Source organism: Suncus etruscus, chromosome 3 (assembly GCF_024139225.1).
Source record: "Suncus etruscus isolate mSunEtr1 chromosome 3, mSunEtr1.pri.cur, whole genome shotgun sequence".
In the NCBI taxonomy this organism is placed as follows: Eukaryota; Metazoa; Chordata; class Mammalia; order Eulipotyphla; family Soricidae; genus Suncus; species Suncus etruscus.
In genome coordinates this window covers 95017729-95033855 of record NC_064850.1, presented here as the reverse complement: position 1 = coordinate 95033855, position 16127 = coordinate 95017729, and the positions used below count along the sequence as shown (strand labels likewise).

Genomic DNA, 16127 nt, shown 5'->3' with positions numbered 1-16127 from the left:
TTGTTTTTTTTTTTAATTCTCCATCTATAATAATTATAAAAATAGCTAGTGGTGCACTGTTTATAAATCCTTTCCAGTTACTTGTATCACTGCAACTTTTCACTCAAATGGCATTTTTTTCCTCTCATTTCCTGACTGTATTTTAGGCCTCAGCTTTAGATGTTTGACCTGTGGGCCCAGGACTTACTCCTGGCTCTGTGCTCAGGGCTTACTCTTTATGGACTGGGGTGGACCACAAAGTTGTGTCAAGGATTAAACCTGGGTGTTGGCTACATGTAAGTCATGTGCCTTATGTGCTGAATTATCACTTTGGCCCCTTTTATTTTTCCTTGTATTATTGATTGCATTTTGTATCCTCCCTGCCTAGGAAATATCTGACCTACATATACCATGCTATTTCAGACTTAGGTAGTTCAGTTATTGGTTTTCCTCACTAGTGCTTCTCTGCCATTGCTCTGACTTGTTTTACAAATATCTTGATATATTAAATGCATATATATTTTTTGAACATTATTTTTCTCCTATATTGATAATTTCTGAGTTTTAGTTTTATTATGAGAATTTAGCATAAATAGTACTATAAATATAATAGCTTTATGTAAAAGCCAATCATTTTTATTATGATAGGTGTATTAGAAGAAGCCAGATTTTTTGGTATTGACTCATTGATTGAACATCTAGAAGTAGCAATAAAGGTAAGGCTCTTTTTCCATTAGTCAATGTTATATTTATTGAAATATACTCCGAAAATGTTCCATTAATTTCCTAATACTGTTTTCAAGAATTCTCAACCACCTGAGGATCATTCACCAATATCTCGAAAGGAATTTGTACGATTTCTGCTAGCTACTCCAACCAAGTCAGAATTGCGTTGCCAGGTAATTAAAGCAACTTTTTACATGAATTATTTGTCTCAGCATATTAATTTTTATATTCTTCTAGAATTTTTTTCTCTTTCTGCCTTATTTTCCTTTTTCATTACTTAATTATAGGTCATAGCATCAATTTAATTTCAGAATGGTTGGCAAAGAAAGAAACATGATAGCCATTTTATTGTCTAATTGTGCATAGATAACAAATTTTAAGTATTGCATGGGAATTGCAGCAATTAAAATTAAAAGTCAGTTGTAGAATTGTGATGTTTGATGAGTCAGTGGCAGATACTTTAATATATTATAGATTTTTGAAACTATAATTCTTTAAAAATAAAACTGAACTATTGAATGAATCAGGTAATTTCACTACAATTGGACTGAAATAAGATAATACTTATTAATCAAGTAGTAGGTAAAAGACATGCCTCTCAAGAAACTTCTGTGCATGAGATATAAGCAGGACACATTCTAATGTTATGTATAAGTAGAATTTATTTTACTAGAAATCCATTAAAAACACTTATTTTATGTTCTTGTAATCCATTTGATTATGTTTTGTAATAAACTCCAAATGACTGGACTTTGAATTGCTTCTAAAAATCCTCATGGTTAGCTATGTTAATTACATTCAGTAGAAGTGAATGGTTTAAATACTGTAACCTTTTTTTTTTTAATTTTAGGGTTTAAACTTCAGTGGTGCTGATCTTTCTCGTTTGGACCTCCGATACATTAACTTCAAAATGGCCAATTTAAGTCGCTGCAATCTTGCACATGCTAATCTCTGCTGTGCAAATCTTGAACGAGCTGATCTCTCTGGATCAGTGCTTGACGTAAGAACCAATTTTGGTTACAGAGAAAATTAGATTTTTAGTCTGTTGAACAGTTTCAAAGAACAGAAATTCAGTCTATCCCTTAACTGGAACATTTACTTGTAAACAGATAATTTAGTATACTGATCAAATAAAGCTCTGGAAATAAAATGGGTTAGTTTTACAACTTTTCTTTTTTAATTTTAGTTTTACAACTTTTATGTCCTTCATTATACTGAGATCTAAGAAGTTTAGTGATAGATTGAGTACTTAAATACTCAAATAGTGTATCAGGACTTCTTTTTGTGTGTGTGTGTGTGATGCAAGATAGCTTAATCAAACTATCTTAAAGTTGAAATTTATTTATAAAGATGTGAGGGAACCGAGAGGTAGAAATGTGTGTTCAAGAGAGAACACAAGCTTCTCCAGACAGGAAATAGGCAGCAAAGAAACAGCAAACAAGAGAGATACATGTTTTAATGAATTTTAAAGCTGAAAGGGACCTTTTTTACTGTTTAACCTCATTCTTGGGTGAAAAATGTTATTATTCTAGGGTATTTATAAAAACCTTTGAAATAAACTGGGTGTGCACCACATTATTGTGCCCACTACTCTCTTCCTATCTCTACACGTGTGTGTGCATACAGATTTGTGTTTCCTGTATATATGTATAGAAGAATCATTCTTTTGTCGGTCTTGTATCTTGTATATTTATGGAACAATTACCTGTGTTGATTTGGGGTTAGAGAATATATGCAGAGCTAAAGTCTAAAGATTCCCCCTATGGGACTGGAGAGATAGCACATGTAGCTAGGGCGTTTGCCTTGCACGTGGCCAACACAGGATGGATGGTGGTTCAAATTCCGGCATCCCAGATAATGGTCTCCCATGATTTCTGAGCACAGAGCCAGAGCCTGAGCGCCGCTGGGTGTGACCCTAACAACAAAAAAAGAAGTAAATGTGTGTATATGTCAGTTATTTGTAATTTGAAATGCTTTCTAGTTTATTTCCTTTGCACTAGAATTGATTACATGGTGAATGACATTGTACATATAAAAGAATTTTCATGATAGGTATGGTAGTAACATAACTTTCAGGTTTTAAATTTTTCTTAGATCTATTAGCAACTATACTAATAATCTTTATAGTCTCATAGTTGCTGCTTATGTGTTTAATTTATCTAGAGATAAGGATTAGATCACACCCGGTGGGGCTGGTGAGGTGGCTCTAGAGCGCCTTGCAAGCACTAGCCAAGGAAGGACCTCGGTTCGATCCCCCGGCATCCCATATGGTCCCCCACCCCAGGGGCAATTTCTGAGCGCTTAGCCTGGAGTAACCCCTGAGCATCAAACAGGTGTGGCCCAAAACCCCCTCCCCCCCCCAAAAAAAAAAAAGATCACACCCAGTGGTGCTCTGGGACCATGCACTGTGAGGGAACAAACCAGGCTCAGTCATATGTAAAGGAAGCACCTCACTCCTTGCTATTTCTGCATCCTGAGTCTTACCGTTTTTATTATATTTGTTTTTGTTTTCATTTATGGGTCACACCTGGCTATGCTCAGGGCTTACTCCTAGCTCTCTGTTCAGGGATTACTTCAGGCAGTACTCAGGGAACCATATTGGATGTAAGGAATACAATTTGGGTTGGCTGTATATAGAGTAAGCACCTTACTAGCTGTACTGTTACTTTAGCCCCATAGTTCCTAAAACACTTTAGCATTCATTATCTATTTTGGTGATCACAAACCAGTGTTAATATCAGTTTTATAGATAACTTACTGATTTACCTAGTATTAGTTCAAATTTTATGGCATTGAATCATTTGTGATGAATTAACATAATTTCATTTTTTTTTCTTTTGGTTTTTTTGGGCCACACCCGTTTGATGCTCAGGGGTTACTTTTGGCTATGTGCTCAGAAATCGCCCCTGGCTTGGGGGGACCATATGGGATGCCGGGGGATTGAACCGTGGTCCATTCCTTGGGTAGCACTTGCAAGGCAGACACCTTACCTCTAGCGCCACCTCGCCAGCCCCCATAATTTCATTTCTAATGTAAAATTTTACTCTGCTTTATTTGTCTTTTCTTGATTGTTTTTGGGTCTTACCCAACATAGTTACTCTTAGCAGTAACTCCTAGGTTACTCATAGTAGTCAGTGCCAGGGATTGAACACCAGTGTCCCACACTTAAGCATGTGCTTTAGTCCTTTGAGCTGTCTGCCTGGCCCAAGTGGGAGGTTTTTTGTTTTTGTTTTTAAGTTATTATTAATTTACTATGTGTTGAAGAATTATTTGCTCTACATTTACACTATGGTTTGTTTCCTCAGGATTAACAATGTTAAGTTAGGGTATTTATCTTATATGTGGCCAACCCCAAAATTCAATCCCAGTACCTATGGGTGTGGTCCAAGGAACAAAAAACAAAAAAAGATTGATAGTGTTTACAAATGGCTGTTACAGAATGTGCCAGCAAACAGCTTAGTGCTTATTAGCTAAATAAATGACTTTAATTATTGACTTTAATTTTCTGACATTTAAAATAAAAGTGGGTGTAGCATTATTAAAAGCAAAGATTTCACTGATTTCTACAGTAATAAGAAAAAGAAATTCTTTTTTTTTTTTTTTTTTTTGTGGTTTTTGGGTCACACCCGGCAGTGCTCAGGGGTTACTCTTGACTCCATGCTCAGAAATTGCTCCTGGCAGGCACGGGGGACCATATGGGACGCCGGGATTCGAACCGATGACCTCCTGCATGAAAGGCAAACACCTTACCTCCATGCTATCTCTCCGACCCCGAAAAAGAAATTCTTACCCTTAATACTTTTATATCTTTTCATATATATTGCAGTCATGATGTCATTATCCAGGATATTACAAAAGTAGAAAAAGGGATCTCATAGAATGACTTCCAAATTTTTGTTTACTTTTCTAATATTTTTGTTTTGGGACCACACCTGGCAAGTTTGGGGACCATATGTGGTGCCAGAGATCAAGTTCAGGTTGGCTACCTACATGGCATGCACTTAACCTTACAGTATCTCTCCAGCTCCAATAACTTCCATAGCTTTAAAACTTTGGGCGGGGGGCAGAGAGAGCACAGCGGTAGGGCGTTTGCCTTGCACGCGACCAACCGAGGAGGGACCTTGTATGATTCCTAGCATCCCATATGGTCCCCCAGCCTGTCGGGCAATTTCTGAGTGCAGAGCCAGGAGTAACCCCTGATTGCCACTAGGTGTGGCCCAGAAACCAATCAATCAATAAACAAGTAAATAAATAAAGCTTTAAAATTTTTATTGTAGGGGCCAGAGAGATAACATGGAGGTAAGGCATTTATTTTGCATGCAGAAGGACAGTTGTTCGAATCCCAGCATCCCATATGTTCCCCCAAGGTTGCTGGAAGCGATTTCTGAATGTAGAGCCAGGAGTAACCCCTGTGCACTGCTGGGTGTAACCCAAAAACCAAAAATCAAAAAAACCCTTTTATTGTATACAGTATACTGTTATTAATTTGCTTTAAAAATAATTACTTATTTGAAACTTATTAGTTCCTGAGGCTGGAGAGATAGCATGGAGGTAAGGCGTTTGCAGAAGGTTGGTGGTTGGAATCCTGGCATCCCATATGGTCCCTTGAGCCTGCCAGGAGTGATTTCTGAGCATAGAGCCAGGAGTAACCCCTGAGCGCTGCTGGGTGTGACCCAAAAACCAAAAAAAAAAAAAAAGTTATTAGTTCCTATTAGGTTCAAATGCAAAAGTCTTTTAAGCAGGAAGTTACCCAGAGTCTATCAAATTGAGGATTTACCCCTTTTCTTTTTTTCCTTTGCTGTTTGAACCAGTGTTTCTTTTTCAAAAAACACCTTAAAACTTGAATTTTTTTCTTTGCCAGTATGCAAATCTCCAGGGAGTAAAGATGGTTTGTTCAAATGCAGAAGGGGCATCCTTGAAACTCTGTAATTTTGAAGATCCTTCTGGTATTAAAGCCAATTTAGAAGGTGAGTGTCTGTCTATAATTATCTTTCTGAATTGAAATGGTTCATAAAGTAAAATATCTAGCAGAGTAATTGTTACAGGTAAACAAACATAGTAATTTTTATCATGTTTACATGCGGCTTGAGTTCTTCTGTCACCGTGCTTGGAGAATTTGCAGTGGAATGTGTCTTATTGTGTACTAGCCAATATTGGTAATATTCAGCAGCCTTTTATATTTAATACATATAGCATTTCAAACAATATTACATTCTTTTGCTGATTAAAACTATTAATTTAATTTTATAAAACCAGGCAGTTGTCTTTTTCGATTTACTGAATCCACTGAGACATAAACTCCTATCAAAATCCTATAAAAATCTATTAAAAAGTTCTAATTACTATAATACTGAATTATTTTCTCTGAAGAAGACTAGGAAGCCAGAGAGATAGTACAGGAGTTAAGGTACTTGACTTGCAATGCTTCCATCCCTTATTGATGCTGCCTACACATATGATCCTGAGCACAGAGCTAAGAATAGTTTCCTGAGCACTACTAGGCTGGGTCCAACTTTCACCCTTGTTTCATAAATATATGTACAGACTAAAACACTCATTTTTGGAAGGTACAATGAGGACTGGGCCACAATCATCATTGTTAGGGGCTGTTTCTGGCTCTGTGTTCAGAAATGCCCCCTGGTGGTATTCAGGGACCAATAAGTAAGTGCCTTACTTCCTGTTTTAGCTCTCCAGCTCCTAAAACATTCTTTTTGTTTGTTTGTTTGTTTTTGTTTTTGGGTCACACCTGGCAGCACTCAGGGGTCACTCCTGGCTCTAAGCTCAGAAATTGCTCTTGGCAGGCTCGGGGGACCATATGGGTTGGGTGCCGGGATTTGAAATACCGTCCTTCTGCATGCAAGACAAATGTCCTACCTCCATGCTATCTCTCCGGCACCTAAAATATTCTTAATTTATAGAATAAACAAGCAAATTGTTAACAGTGAATTATTTGGAGTGGGGGAGGCTTGGGCCATACCCGGTGATGTTCAGAGGTTACTCTTGGCTATGCCCTCAGAAATTGCACCTGGCTTGGTGGACCATATGGGATGCCAGGGGATTGAACCGTGGTCTGTCCTAGGCTAGCAAAGGCAAGGCAGACAGACGCCTTACCACTTGCGCTACTGCTCCAGTCCCAACAGTGAATTCTTTATTATTCACTGTTTGTTGACTCTGATTTATACTGTAAACTTTAGACATAAAATATTCCAATACTAATTGCACCACCAGTGCCAGCTTCCCTCCCCCAGAGTTCCCATGCCCCTCTTCTTTCCTACCCTATTGCACCCCCATCTGCCTTCTTAATAGGCACCTTTCAAAACTTGGTGGTTATAGTTGTGGTCTGATGATTTCAGTGTTGTTGAGTCTGTGCTTTGGGTGTATAGACTTTAACATTCTCCCTCATCCCTGGTGTACTAAAGCCCCTTATCCCTGTTCCTCACTACTTCCTTTTCTCCTCTTCTTGCTTCCCGCATCTCTTTCATTATCTGTCCTTTGTATACTCTGCACACAACTCTGAGGTCGAAGCTTATACTTCTTATGACAGTTTTCTAAAGCAAAAGTAGATAGTCATTGTTAATCTCTTTGAAGTCATCTTGCTGGTTTAGTAGGTAGAAGACTGTAAGTATTTTTAAGTTTAGCTGCTCTGCAAATTTTTTTACTCTAGGTGCTAATCTGAAGGGTGTGGATATGGAAGGAAGTCAGATGACAGGAATCAACCTGAGAGTTGCTACCTTGAAAAATGCCAAGTTAAAGAACTGTAACCTTAGAGGAGCAACTCTGGCAGGAACTGATTTAGAGGTAAGTCATTGATCTCCAGTTAGTTCACAATCACCAACTATCTTATACAAAATTTCTTGCAAAGCAAAGAAGAGCTGGAGAGATAGTCCAGGAAATCAGGTGTTTGCTTTATACAAAACAGATTCCCCATACCATATATGGTCCCTTGGGCAAACCCTCAAGCTCTGATTGGAAAAAAAAAACAAAAACATACAAGTAGTTAGCTGGTAGAAAACAGCAGGATACAGTGCCAACACAACTGGAGGATGCTTTCACAAAGGTGAATTCCAGCACAGAATTCATTAACCTAAGTCATAGGTGTCATCTTCAGATTTGACATTTCATTAGTTCTAACATTTTGCCTCTGTTGATTCATTTTTCTTTCCTTGTTTTTCATGCACAAAGTTCAACACTTTGGCATGATATTATAAGGAATTGGCTTCACTGCTTCGTAACAGTCCCAGTCTCTTTTTTTAAACCTGGGTTTTGTGTTTGAGCCACATGGGTGTGTACAGGGGATTACAAGATTTTGGGATTGAACTAAAAGCTTGTGTTCCAATATCACCCTGGCCATTGTGTTTTCTTAAGTTTTAATTCTAAACAATTAAATGGAACCAGATTCTTTTCTGAATTATGTGAGAAATTCAGAATGGTAGGTTTGAAATTAAAATCAGGGAAAGACTGTTTAAATTGGCATCATATTCTTTTTTGAATCTCAATTTTAACATATACTTTGAATCTCAACTTGAGATTGTCTAAAAGCCTAGTCATTTGTTCACAGGAATTGTGGTCTGTATGTTCTCTGTGTGGTCTTGATATGCTAGTTCAAGGCCAAAGACCTGATGGCTGCTGCTGAGTTGAGTCAGCTTGACCATGACGGGCGTCTTTGGAATTGTTCAGAGTCCCAGCTACACGTGGCCATCACACACGAAATATGGACAGGGCAATTCAGAAATAGATTTTTAAATTTAATTCTAATTAATATAAATATAAATAGCTATGTGTGGTGAAGAGATAGCACAGCAAGAAGGTGCTTGCCTTGCACTTCCCTAACTCGGGTTTGACCCCCAGAATCTGATATGGTCCTCTGAGCCCCACCAGGGGTAATTAATTCCTGGGCACAGAACCACAAGTAACCCCTGAACACCACCAGGTGTGACCCAAAAATCAAAATCAATAGCCATATGTGTTGCTGTGATTCTGAATAGTACAACTTTATAAGAAAATCTGGCATAAAGTGGATCACAGAGAAGTGTGTGCCAGAATTCAGTTTGTTTTGATTCTTTAAATGTTTCTACTGGGGCATTCATTCGCAAGCAAAAGAGGCAGAGCTAGGCCTGGAAAAGCTGCACGCCAGGAATTTGGTCCCTTGCACTGGCATGTGGTGAGCACTGGGCTGGACAGCTAGCTAGCCAAAGAACCCCCGGACTGCCAGTCAGTCTGGGGGCCCAGACTCCTCCACGCCAGAGGGTCTTCATGGCCTGATCTGGTAACCTGGGCCTTGGGGGATGGGATGGGGTGGAGCAAAACTCCACCCCATCCATTTATTCGCAAGCAACCGAGGCTGAGCTGGGCCTGGAGAAGCTGCACGCCAGGAGTTTGGTCCCTTGCACTGGCATGTGGTGAGCACTGGACTGGACAGCTAGCCAAAGAACCCCCGGACAGCTAGCCAAAGCAGATTTATCTCAATCGCGCGACATATACCCTTTTTAAAATAGTCCAAAAATATTCTTACTCTTGACTTTTTGTAGGTAAGGAAATGGAATATACTATGTATGGAGGATAACACTGAAATAGATTTCTGAAGTCAGTGTCTAAGTAAACATTACTTTCTATACAGTTGTCCTATCTGACTACAGAGCTTTAGCCTTAAACATTTTATCTATACAATGTATAGAGCCCTTCTTCTATATTGCCTTTCCACACCCGAAACCTCTCTACCCCCCCCCCATATCCCAACCTGGATTTATTATCTCCCCCTTATTTAACCCTGTTTACCCTCAGTTTTTAACTCGTTAGGCACCAAGACCAACCTCCTTCCCAACAGACCACCATCCAGCTCCTCAATGAAAGACACCCTCTTAATCCCTCATCTGGTGTCTCAGCAAGAAACCACAACCAATAAGCCTCCTGTCTCAAGCTTGTGACCCCTCTCACCCTCTTCAAATTGTGGATCGTTGCATGATACCGGATTCAGCTGCAGCAAAACCCCTAGCTCAAGGACACTATAGGACTCTGAAATGCCGCAAATCATATATTCTAGACCAAAGTCTGTGATATGAAAAAGTACCTTGGCTTTCGCTCCCCACAATAATATGTCAGAAGACCTAATTGGGAGGCCTATATTGCCTACGTTAACTTAATACCTTTTTAAAAATTTATCTTAAGATATGTATTCCTAAACATACAGATAGCCTCCCCAATCACTTTCTTCTTTCAAATACCTTTTCTCCCTTTTATTCTCAATTTCCTTTTCTTTATATATTTCAATTTTATCTTTATAATCTATTTTTTTATATATACATATTATCTCTACCCTCACCAATTTTGATGCTGCTTGGTCAAAAACATAGAAAACGTCTTGCCTGGGATAAAAGCTTAGACCACACCACAGATACTGTACGTGTGGTCTGTCATCCTTATCTGGAATAGCACCAGCAATACAAAAGGACACCACATAGTTTTGTATAGGCACAGTAAATAAGGGGAAATCATGTACTCAGACACAAGATCTTATCCTCTAGGATAAGAACTCATACTTTTTATACAAGGGTGCCTCCCATCCTGGACGTATGTCACGTGGATACAACTCAGTCTCCACGAGATTGGACAGTGTTAGTTCATCCTCAAATCCCAGATCCCAGACGTAGAACTGAAACTCATGCAACAACACCAGGAACTAAGCTGGGTTGGGAGATATTCTTGTGCCAGTGTTAATAGGACAACGAGGACAGCGAGGAAATGAAAACTTGACCTAAGACCAGGAGGTCCTATCAAATCACCTAACACTAAGTGGAAATCAGAAGAAGTATCGTCCTTTGAACTATGGAAAATAAGAGCACTAACTAAAGAAAACTGATTTTGACAACTGTGACTGAACAGAACCTACCTGGAGACAATTAAGGAAAACCCTACCCTAGACTATAGCCCAGGTCTTTTACAAAAATCAAGACTTCTTAGTACAGAGGCCCAATTCTGACAACAGAGACTGAGCAGAACCATTGGAACCATAATTTCCTAGACTTCAGCTTAGGGAACGAGCAAAAACATGGAGCACATGATACAGAAAACTGAACACACCAACAATGGTGGAACAGTACCTCTAGAACCTTAAAGACTCTATCCTAGGCCCTGTCCTAGGACCTGCGCAAATACCAAGATTGCTTGCTATAGTGGCCTTATTTTCTCATCCACAACAGAGAAGAAAGGTTCCTGACACCACAAAAACAAAAAGCAACAAAAAAACAAACAAACGAAAAACAACCCTGGGATATGGCAATGAGAAGGTATGGAGCCAGTGGTTGTTCCCATGACAATATGCTTCAAGAATGGAGAAACCCTGAATCTCTTAAGCCACAGAAATTTCCTTCCTTCCCCAATACTTGCTGTGCCTATACCCACAAAAAAAAAAAAAAAAGTGGGGTAACACAAACCCTGCCACTGCAGCACTTTTTCTGGTGGTGTTTTGTTTTATTTTTTGTTTGTTTTTTGATATTATCTTCCTTTTCCTTTTTCTTCTACTTTTTTCTTTCTTTTCCACTTTTGTGAATATTATTAGGTGATTTTTTTTTTTAGTAGTTGATTCCAAATTCTTTCTCCTCTTTTCCTTAACCTTTTAACCTCCAACAGAATAGCGTAATTTGAATCACTCCGCCTCATAAATTGAGGGGGGAAAAATGATACCAGGACCAGTTATATAAACATGTAGTGTAAATAAAAAAATGACCAGAGTGGAACACCAAACAGAATAGATACCCAACCTATAACAAGCTGTAAGGCAGCGACCATTTGCAGTAGGATTCTGGGGGGTAAAGTAGTGAGATGTGGGAGGCATGCTGGGAACAAGTGGAGGGAGGATAATATTTGGTGGTGGGAATGCCCTTCATTCATTGTCACTATGTATTGTAAATAATTCTATGTAAATGAACTTCAGTCAATAAAAAAAAATGTTTCTACTGGGGACAGAATGATAGTACAACAGATAAAGCATTTGTTTTGCAAGCAGCTGGTTCTGGGTTCAATCACCAGCATCCAATAGCTCGCCTCAAGCTCACCAGAAATGATTTCTGAGCTCAGAGCAAGAAGTAACTACTGAACACTGTCAATGTGGCCCCCAAAACAAAAATAAATAAACTAAAATGCTTCTCCCTTAAGTGTTTGGGAGATTGCACAGGGGTGAGGAGACCCCAGCTCAATCCCTGGTTCCATATGATCCCGGCATTACTTTGAGAGGAGCCCTGCAGCACCAGTCTCAGGTCTGCTGGCTGCATACCAGCAGAAGGGTGGGAAGGGTGCCTAGTACCTTTGAGTATCCCACACACAAACACCAGAAAATAGTTTTTCTTTATAGTTCTCAACAGCAGGATAGCAGCCTCTTTTAAAAGAAGCAAAAGAAGAAGAAGAAGAAAAAAAAAGATCCAGCTACGTGTGAATGCCTACACTCAGTAGTAGCACAGTTAGTTAATTTGTATTTGGTATTATTTAATATGACTTTCTGCTTGCCTTTAGTTACCATGTAGTCTTTGCAGTTAAATAAAAACAGCTTCCCTTCTACCCACCTGTACTGACATTCTGTTGTCCTCAGAGGTGAAGAGAGAGGTGATACTTCTTATTTAGTTACCTGAGTATTATTTTTGCCTTTCAGAATTGTGACCTGTCTGGATGTGATCTGCAGGAAGCCAACCTGAGAGGTTCCAACGTGAAAGGCGCCATCTTTGAGGAGATGCTAACACCGCTGCACATGTCCCAAAGCGTTAGATGAGAGTGTTTGTTAGAAGAGGCTGAAAGAGACACCAGGCTGAAAATGTTCTATCACTTTAATTGCTTATCCCACTCTCCTGCCTAGAAGAAATAACACTGATAGGGAATTAAAAAAACATGTAGAGGACTATGTTGTTCTGAATGGTGCATAAGGGGGAAAGTGACCATCTCCCCTGATCATCTGAACAGAGAAGCACTCATGTAATAGATGTAGAGAAACTCATTTATATTGCTGCCTTTTGAGTATGGCTGGGGAATTTTCCTGGCTTTGTGACCAGGAATTCTATATATTATAATTTGCATTCAAATACAGATGATGGGGAAATGTAATCCTGGTTTGAAATGCATTTGAGGAGTTTAATTTATGAAAAGCACAATATATGCAATTCTATTTATTGAATCGCTAAATGCAGTGTATTTAAGTTGTTATATTTTAGGAGATTTTGAAAGTTGTTCAGGTTGATAAATAGCTTTAGTGACACTTCCCCTAACCTATGACACCATTTAAATATGGTGATATCAGATTTTTCTTTTCAGGTTCTTTTTATAATGGTTATATTTTAGAATAAAGTAGAAGCTAAATTAAAGATGCCCTCTGGTTATATTTTAGAATAAAATAGAAGCTAAATTAAAGATTCCCTCTGCTTTTACTGATTAAAACAGTGAATGGAAATACACCATTGTTAGCAGAAAGTGGAACTCTCCATGTGGAGAAAGACTTCCTTCAGTTGCATCTTCTAAGCATTCCTTAGGATTTCCTTCAAAGTAAGTTCCACTCAGCACCAATATTATTGATTTACGCTGCTAGCCTTGTTTCCTTCTATAATAATAATAAAAAAAAAGTATAGGGAGATGCTTCAAGACCAAAAACCCAGGTGTATTATTAATATCATTTAATTCAAATGCCAAGTCATTTTAGCAAGCCCAGCTCAGTAACAGATAGTAAATTCTAATCTACTTCAAAGTAATAATAAAATATGAGTGAATGTGGTAGGGTAGTCTTTTAGAAATCAGCATAATTTCAACTGACATCCTGCAGTAAGAATGAAAGATTTTTGCAGTTGAGTTGGGGTGTAGTCATCAGAAAGACCTAATAAATACAGAATAAAGATATTTGACTGGCCTGAGACATAATACCAACCAGTTATCACCTGTGGTTCTTTTAATATATTTTTAAATTTGATTCGGTTTTATAAAAAATACATCAGCCTGATTTTCTTGAGTTATCATCTCTGTGGTAGCAGAGATGGGGTTTATACTTTCTTACTAATGACTGGTGTCCTTATGTCTACCCAAGAGCAGGGATAGAAGCTATGTCCAAATTGGTTCTGAATTCTACCGATGTATATCGGTTTGAGGCAATGAATCATTAAAATCATTTTGTCTCCTTTGGGAGGATGACATGTCTTCAGTATTTATGTGGCTTTTTCTTCCATGTATACATATGCAAAGCTTTCCTTACAGTAAAGGCTACATATGCATAGTGGGAGACCAGACCTTTACAGATAAAGGAAAGCAACTTCAGAAATGAATTATTTTCTTTGCTTTATTATTTTTATCAAGACAGAAAGTATTGTATTGAGAGATCTATTTTCATAATCAATATGTGCCTAAATTATATTTAAATCATTTCACTCTGTACTATATTTTCAGTAATTATAGAATGTACTATTCATCTACTTAAGAGTACCTCTGTAGACGTAACCTAAAACTGCAGAAGAGATTTGAAGAATTATATGGTATGCTTAGAAAACTGCAGGTTTTGGGTATAATGTATACTGTATTGATGACCAACACGAAATGTAATGAAGGCGTTTCTTGTCTTGCTTTAAGTATTGATGACCAGCCCTGAAAGTTCTAGGTGGAAAGAAAATAAAGCATATCACAAGTCATGGTATTAATGTGAATTTATTTTTTTGGGGGGGTGGAATGTAAGGATTGTTTAATATATGCAAGATTGGGGCCCGGAGAGATAGCACAGTGGTGTTTGCCTTGCAAGCAGCCGATCGAGGACCAAAGGTGGTTGGTTCGAATCCCGGTGTCCCATATGGTCCTCCGTGCCTGCCAGGAGCTATTTCTGAGCCAGACAGCCAGGAGTAACCCCTGAGCACTGTCGGGTGTGGCCCAAAAACCAAAAAAAAAAAAAAAATATATATATATATATATATATATATATATATATGCAACACAGACAACATAATACACTGTATCAGTAGATAGAAAAGGAATAATCCAAAAATATCAGGGGTTAGAGAATGCATATGCTGATTTTTATTTATTATTAATTTACTGTAGAATCTTAAAATTTCTTTTCCAGTGCCATGATATAGACTTAAAATATGTCTTTTTGAGTACTATGTTTCCATGAGCATTTCTTTAGAATTTCTTTAAAACATTTTTAAGTTCTTTATTTCCCTATCTATTAAGTTTGGTTTACAAATCAATCCAGTAGCCCTCACCCACAACTTCCTAACATAAAAATGTCATTGTGCCACTGAATCTTCTTTCTTCCTGAAGGTACTGCAGCCTTCATCTACAGCCAACACCCTTAACAGCTCAACTGAACTTCATTGAATGACCAAACATTCCCAAACTACCAAAACATTCCAGCTCTATAGCCCCTAGACCATGCAGCCATATATGCACTAAAGCTTAGTACTATCAGCTCAGTACCCCAGCTCTAATGGGGTACTAGGTAAGGAGGATCACACTGGTGGTTAGATTAGTGTTAGAAAAAAATTTTTTTTAATTTTTTTAAAATTTTTATTTTGACTAAAGTGGATTACAAATCTTTCACAGTAATATTTTATGTACATAATGACATTGAATCAGGGGCATTCCCACCACCAATATTGTCCTCCCTCCACCCCTGTTCCCAGCATGCATCCCATATCCCCTTCCTTTACCCCCCAAGCTTCTAGTATATATGGTCCTCTCTGTGTCTAACACGTTGTAGATTGGGTATTGATTCTGTTGTCATTGGATTTGGTGTAAGTCTGATCATTATTTTTTATTTCTACTTAGTGTTCAAAGGACTGTTTGGTCTTGGTTCCCTCCATTATTTCCCCCTCAATTTGTGAGGCAGAACAAGATGGTTCAATTTATATGGTTCTGTTTGAAGGAAAGAAAAAAATAATAAAATGGGGCAAAAATCAAACAAGCAAAAAATGGGAGGAGTCCTTCTAGAGGCTATAGTTATCAATTTAAGAGAAGAAAGGGAAAAAGGTGGTGTCTGGAAACTTTCCACTACATCGTGGATGATAAAATCATGCCTCTAGCTAGAGGTCTTGGTATTTGCATAGGTCAAAGGATGGAGCCTAGGATGAAGTCTTTCTTTACACTTCTGGGAGTTGTGTTCCATCACTTGTTTTAATCACTCTTCTGTAGTTGGTGGTCTTGGTTTTTGCAATGATCCTAGGACGAACCTAGGATAGAGTCTTTCATTATGTTTCCAGAAGATCTGCTTGGTTGCAGTTGTCTCAGACCTCTGGAATTAGAGATCTTAGTTGTTGTACAGATCTAGGCCAAGGCCTAGACTAGGGTCTTTTTTTTTTAATATTTTTTATTTAAACACCTTGGTTACAAACGTGAATTTATTTCTTTAAGCGTGATTATTTTATCACCCCATTCTTAAAAATTCAACAAGTTAATTATACAAAAAAAAT

The 16127-nt window shown here is 38.2% G+C and overlaps 1 protein-coding gene across 1 annotated transcript in view; it reads left to right on the top strand.

The window, feature by feature from the left end:
• Window positions 1-14359, top strand: part of KCTD9 (potassium channel tetramerization domain containing 9) — a 33391-nt gene extending 19032 nt beyond the window's left edge. The window contains exons 7-12 of the mRNA XM_049769472.1: window positions 628-695; window positions 783-878; window positions 1556-1705; window positions 5567-5672; window positions 7370-7503; window positions 12347-14359. Coding sequence (XP_049625429.1) covers window positions 628-695; window positions 783-878; window positions 1556-1705; window positions 5567-5672; window positions 7370-7503; window positions 12347-12463 — 671 coding nt within the window. The 3' untranslated portion in view covers window positions 12464-14359. The remainder of the gene's footprint in view (window positions 1-627; window positions 696-782; window positions 879-1555; window positions 1706-5566; window positions 5673-7369; window positions 7504-12346) is intronic.
• Window positions 14360-16127: the final 1768 nt, after the last annotated feature.